The sequence below is a fragment of the Vipera berus genome (genome assembly GCF_964194415.1).
Source record: "Vipera berus genome assembly, chromosome: 2".
Lineage (NCBI taxonomy): Eukaryota > Metazoa > Chordata > Lepidosauria > Squamata > Viperidae > Vipera > Vipera berus.
The window spans coordinates 217,384,816-217,389,585 of NC_138203.1; the positions used below are offsets into that span (position 1 = coordinate 217,384,816).

General features: G+C 41.0%; 1 protein-coding gene across 1 annotated transcript; it reads right to left on the reverse strand.

Moving 5' to 3' along the window:
* Positions 1 to 378: 378 nt before the first annotated feature.
* Positions 379 to 1,578, reverse strand: LOC308664230 (actin, cytoplasmic-like; the record flags this gene model as incomplete). The annotated part of the gene is made up of 1 exon (XM_081321265.1): positions 379 to 1,578. One exon carries the CDS (start codon positions 1,576 to 1,578, stop codon positions 379 to 381), a length of 1,200 nt encoding a protein of 399 aa, XP_081177391.1.
* Positions 1,579 to 4,770: the final 3,192 nt, after the last annotated feature.

Below are 4,770 nucleotides of genomic sequence, written 5' to 3' on the forward strand. Positions count from 1 at the left end.
AACTTTCTTTACATTTGTGTGTGTAAAAAAATAATGCCTTCTAGAATGGAAAAGTTTTATCTCTAACCATCAATACATAACTGTATGTTAGTCTGTTGAAGTTTTCTTATATTTGAAAGGGATTTTAACAAATTTCTGAGGTAGGCTTTTGTAGTCCGGTGCTTCCCGATGTGTGTTAATTACAATGCTTTTACACTTAGTCACAGGCAAATGAATTGATAGCTCTGAGCATCATTCCCCTGTTCATACCCATTTCTAGAAGTAATGATAAGACAGACTCAGAAGCTGTGTAGTCAAAAACAGCATGTTGTTGAGAAGATGCCCCTTGAACCCTCATCTCTGCTCATCCTGTCTCAGCTGTCTGGCTCATCGCCGCAGTTAAAAAATGTGGCGATGGACAATGAAAGGTCCCTTCTCATCGTAGTCCTGTCGACTGATCCACACATTTTGGAAAGCATTGAGTGAGGCTACAATGGAGCCACCCAGCCAGGCAGAGAAGGTGCGGTTGGGAGAAGCTAAGATGCCCACTTTTCTCTCGGGTTCCATGTTTTGTAGTTCCTTCTTAATTCTTTCAGAGAAGCCACGGAGCATGGTAGTGCCACCAGCCAGTAGGACATTGGAAAGCAGGTCTGCCCATCTTTCTGGCTTACATTTTTCAACACTGGCTACTGCTTGGGCATGAAGTCCAACTTCTGGGTAGCCCAGCATGGTAGGATTGAAGAGGACTTCTGGGCAACGAAAGCGTTCACTGCCAATGGAAATGACCTGTCTGTCAGGAAGAGTGTAGTCCATGAGGTATTTTTTCTCATCTGCATTTAGCTCAGCCTCATACTCTTCAGGGATGTAACAGCACTTCTCCTTGATTTGGCACACCACTTCCATTTCTTCCTTTTGAAAAGGGTTCCCAGATTCTCCCATAAGCTTGGCCAAATATTCTGTCAGAGCATTGCCTGCTATGTCCAGACGATAGGTGGCATGTGGCAAGATATATCCATCATGGACAGGACAAGTGTAAGAAGTTCCATAGCCAGAACCAATCACCAGCCCACTAGTACGTCCATATGAATAAACGGACAAAAGGGACTGATGAGCAATAAACATGGCTGGAACTTCAAAGTTCTCAAACAGCAGCTCAGCCATCTTTTCACGGTTGGTAGTTGGGGACATAGGAGCATCTGTAACCAGCACAGCCAGCTCTTCAGGGCATACACTGAGTTCGGTGTAAAATATATGGTGCCACAGCATCTCTAGAGCATCCCAATCAGTGACCACACCATGAGTCATTACCAAATGTGTGCTCACCTCTGCACGCCGTTGTGGAATGTTCTTTCCAATGTAATACAATGGACTTTCCTTTGTCCTGAACCTGGGTACCCCCACAATACTTGGCAGGATGGATCTTGGCTTTTCATCTCCAGCAAGGCCACTCTTGGTGTAGCCAGTACCTGTATCAATCACAACAGCAGCATAGTCCTTGTACTTATGTGATGTGCTTGATTTGGAGGTTGAGGCAGGAGCCCTTGAACTAGGTCTGTGTCCTGCAGGACCAGGGCTACTAGCTTTCTTGTGGCGGCTCATTGTAATAGGACTTTTTACAGGACCAGGGCTACCAGCTTTGTTGTGGCGGCTCATTGTAATGGGATTTTTTACATTCTCACCATACCAAGATATGACCAAACACCTATATGCCAGTCCTGCAGCCTCAAAGTGATGGAAGAAATTCTATCAGTACAGAATATAGGAACTCAGTTGCCATAGTGTTGTCCTAGCTCATGGATAGATCAGAGTGACATCATAATTAGTAGAGGATAAATTCTAAGACAGGTATGGAAGTGAAATGGAAAAGTTTCCCACAGAGATGCTGTCATAAAGACATAGCCACTGAAAGCATATAATGATGAGCTGAAGGACCAGATTAGGGATTGATCATTGTGGAGAAAATTTACCTAGTTGCTAAGAGTTGGTAATGAATTGATGGCATGTAATCAATATGTTAAACTTTAGTTGAAGTGACTGGACTGGCCACCAAATGACTATCAGGCCAAGTTCAAGGTTTGGGTTATCACATGTCAGGCCCTAGATAGATCCTATTCCCTGTAAAAGTTCTAGTGATTCCCTGAGATAATCAGGAATAATCCTGCTACATATCTGGTACCTATTGCAGGTGGTCCTTCTCTGTGGTGACATCTCCCCTCTAGAATGCTCTACATTCTGACTTTCAGGAGCCACTAAAGAGGAAACCTTATAGGCATCTTTTGAAGACCATCTCTTTACCCAGGCTTTTCCAGTGTGAGAGAAGATGCTCCCACTCCACTTTTACAATGAATATATTTTTAATTGGCTATTGTTTTATATTTAAATAATATATTGTTTCTTAAGTATTTTACTGCTATTTTTATTGCTTTATTGCACTTAGGAAGGGATATAGGAATATATTAAATAAAGTATAATTAGAGAGCCGCTTTGGTCTAGTTCTTAGGGTACCAGGCTAGAAAGTAGGATACCATGAGCTCTCACCTTTGCCATAAAAGCCAGCAGGGTGACTTTGTGCCAGTCACTCTCTTTCAGTCCAATTCACTCCATAGGATGATGGTTGTGGGGAAAACAGGAGGAGGAAGATATGTTGGATATGTTTGCTGCTTTGAGTTATTTGTAAAATAATAAAGGCAGCATACAAATAAATAAATAATGAATAAAAAATAATTTAACTGATGCCATGACTGTCCATATCACCAAGTTCAGTTAAAGGATATAGCATCCAGATTGTTCTAGATGACTTCAGGTTTGTTCGGATTAATCCTCACTTTCCGCGTCTAGCTCTGTGAATTTGAATCCCTTTGTATGAACCTTAATTCTGCAGGGTGATTTATAGTTTAGAATATGAGGTTTTTTTGGCACAGTGACAGGAATCCATCCAAACATTTTGCATCCTATCCCTCCTCTTTGTGCCCCCAGCAGAGTTCCCTCTTGATTCCTCTGGTAAATGGTATCTACAAGAGAATTTTTTAGAATCTGAAGCCATGGGTTTGTTTCTGAGTTATGTTTTGAATTGTAAACCTTTGGCATGACGACATTCATGTCTTCACATTTTATTCCCCTAAAGGAGAGGGATGAAAAATTATCCCACAGGTCTTCTGTACTCGACACCTTGAAGAACAAACATGATTTCACTGTGAACTGGGTCTTGGTTCAAGGAGTCTCCTTAGCTTTCTTTCTCTTCTGATCAGACCTAGGGATTTTTTTTAAAAAATACATCCATGTGCCTAATCTGCCTTTGTCAGCTTAATTTTCTTGGATTGTCAGAGAAGCTACACTTGATTCTCTGTACTCATCTAGTATTAATGACAAATGCAGCTTATTCCAGCTGTCTAAGAATAAACCCAAAGATAATAACCTGAATAGCTTATTCAAGCCCAGGGAGAAGAGACAGGAAAGGAGGACAGGAAATAAACACTCATGTGTTTTTAATGTGGAGTAGTTGAATTCATTATGCCAATATTTTATAATCATCAGGAATATTGATCAGAGCCTGATGAGGATCAAACATCAGCAATTGATCAAAGAGACATTTAGGGGCATTTCAACCTCAATGGCTAAGAAAAGAGGATCTGAATGGGGAATAAAATCAGAATCAGTGGTAAGAGCAACCTAAGTGTGCATTAGTAGTCAGTTACTCTTCCCTATTTCCTTGACATAGATTCAATAGAGTGCAGTGTTTCATTATTTTATTTATATCTAAGTGTGTTAGACTTCCATGGTTGGATTTTTTTTGTATCTTGTTTTATATCTTGTTTTAAACAGCTCACTGACCAAAATAAAGTCTCTCTCTCTCCCACTCCTCTCTCTCTCTCTCTCCCACTCACCTCCCAGTTATAAAGTCAGGGAAGAAAATCAGGTTCAGGGACCAGATTATCCCATCCAGATGATGTTAAAACAAATTTCTTCAGTCCAAGCCGTAGACCATGGGTGGGGAACCTTGGCTCTTTTATGACTTGTGGACTTCAACTCCCAGAATTCCTGACCCAGCCTGGCCTGGGAATTCTGGGAGCTGAAGTCCACAAGTCATAAAAGAGGCAAGGTTCCCCACCCCTGCTCTAGACCAATTCTTATTTTATACTTGTCCTTTACTGCATTTTTACATGCTAAGTTTTGATCAGTAGCTGATTGGAATCAAGACATTTTAAGCAATGTTCAGGATATGGTGTGGGTGTTGCGGATAAATTGAGGTATGAAGTATAAGTAGTGTAACTATTATATGGAGAAGTTCAATTTGTATTCAGACGGAGCTGTCCAAGGTACTGATTTCCTCCAAACCTGCAAAGCAGGTTGCCTTAATAATCCTGGTGACAGTGAGCAAGAGTGGAAGAGAATTATTGTCCTTATATCCTGCTTATCAGCTTCCAGAATGTTTCTACTAGACCTCATATGACATGGAATGTCAAACCAACATGACCTGACTTAGTAGGGCTCTTTTTATGTTCCTATGTTCTAAAAACGTGAGATTGTCCAGGTATTTGTCACGTTGAGACAATTAAGAAACTGCAAGCATTTTAAATTTTGCTTTTCCTGTGCTTTTTCTGCTGTTTGAGATATTTAGATGTAGAAGGGGGGGGAGGGGAATGCTCGAGCGGTTTCAGTTAGCCATAATAATTGCAGCTGTGTGTGAACTCAAGGCCAATGTTAGATAAAGTTTTGGCAGGTTGAGAAGTTGGGAGGAGAGCCTGCATTTCAGAATAATTGGTGAATGTGATTTATGACAGCCTTTCTAGG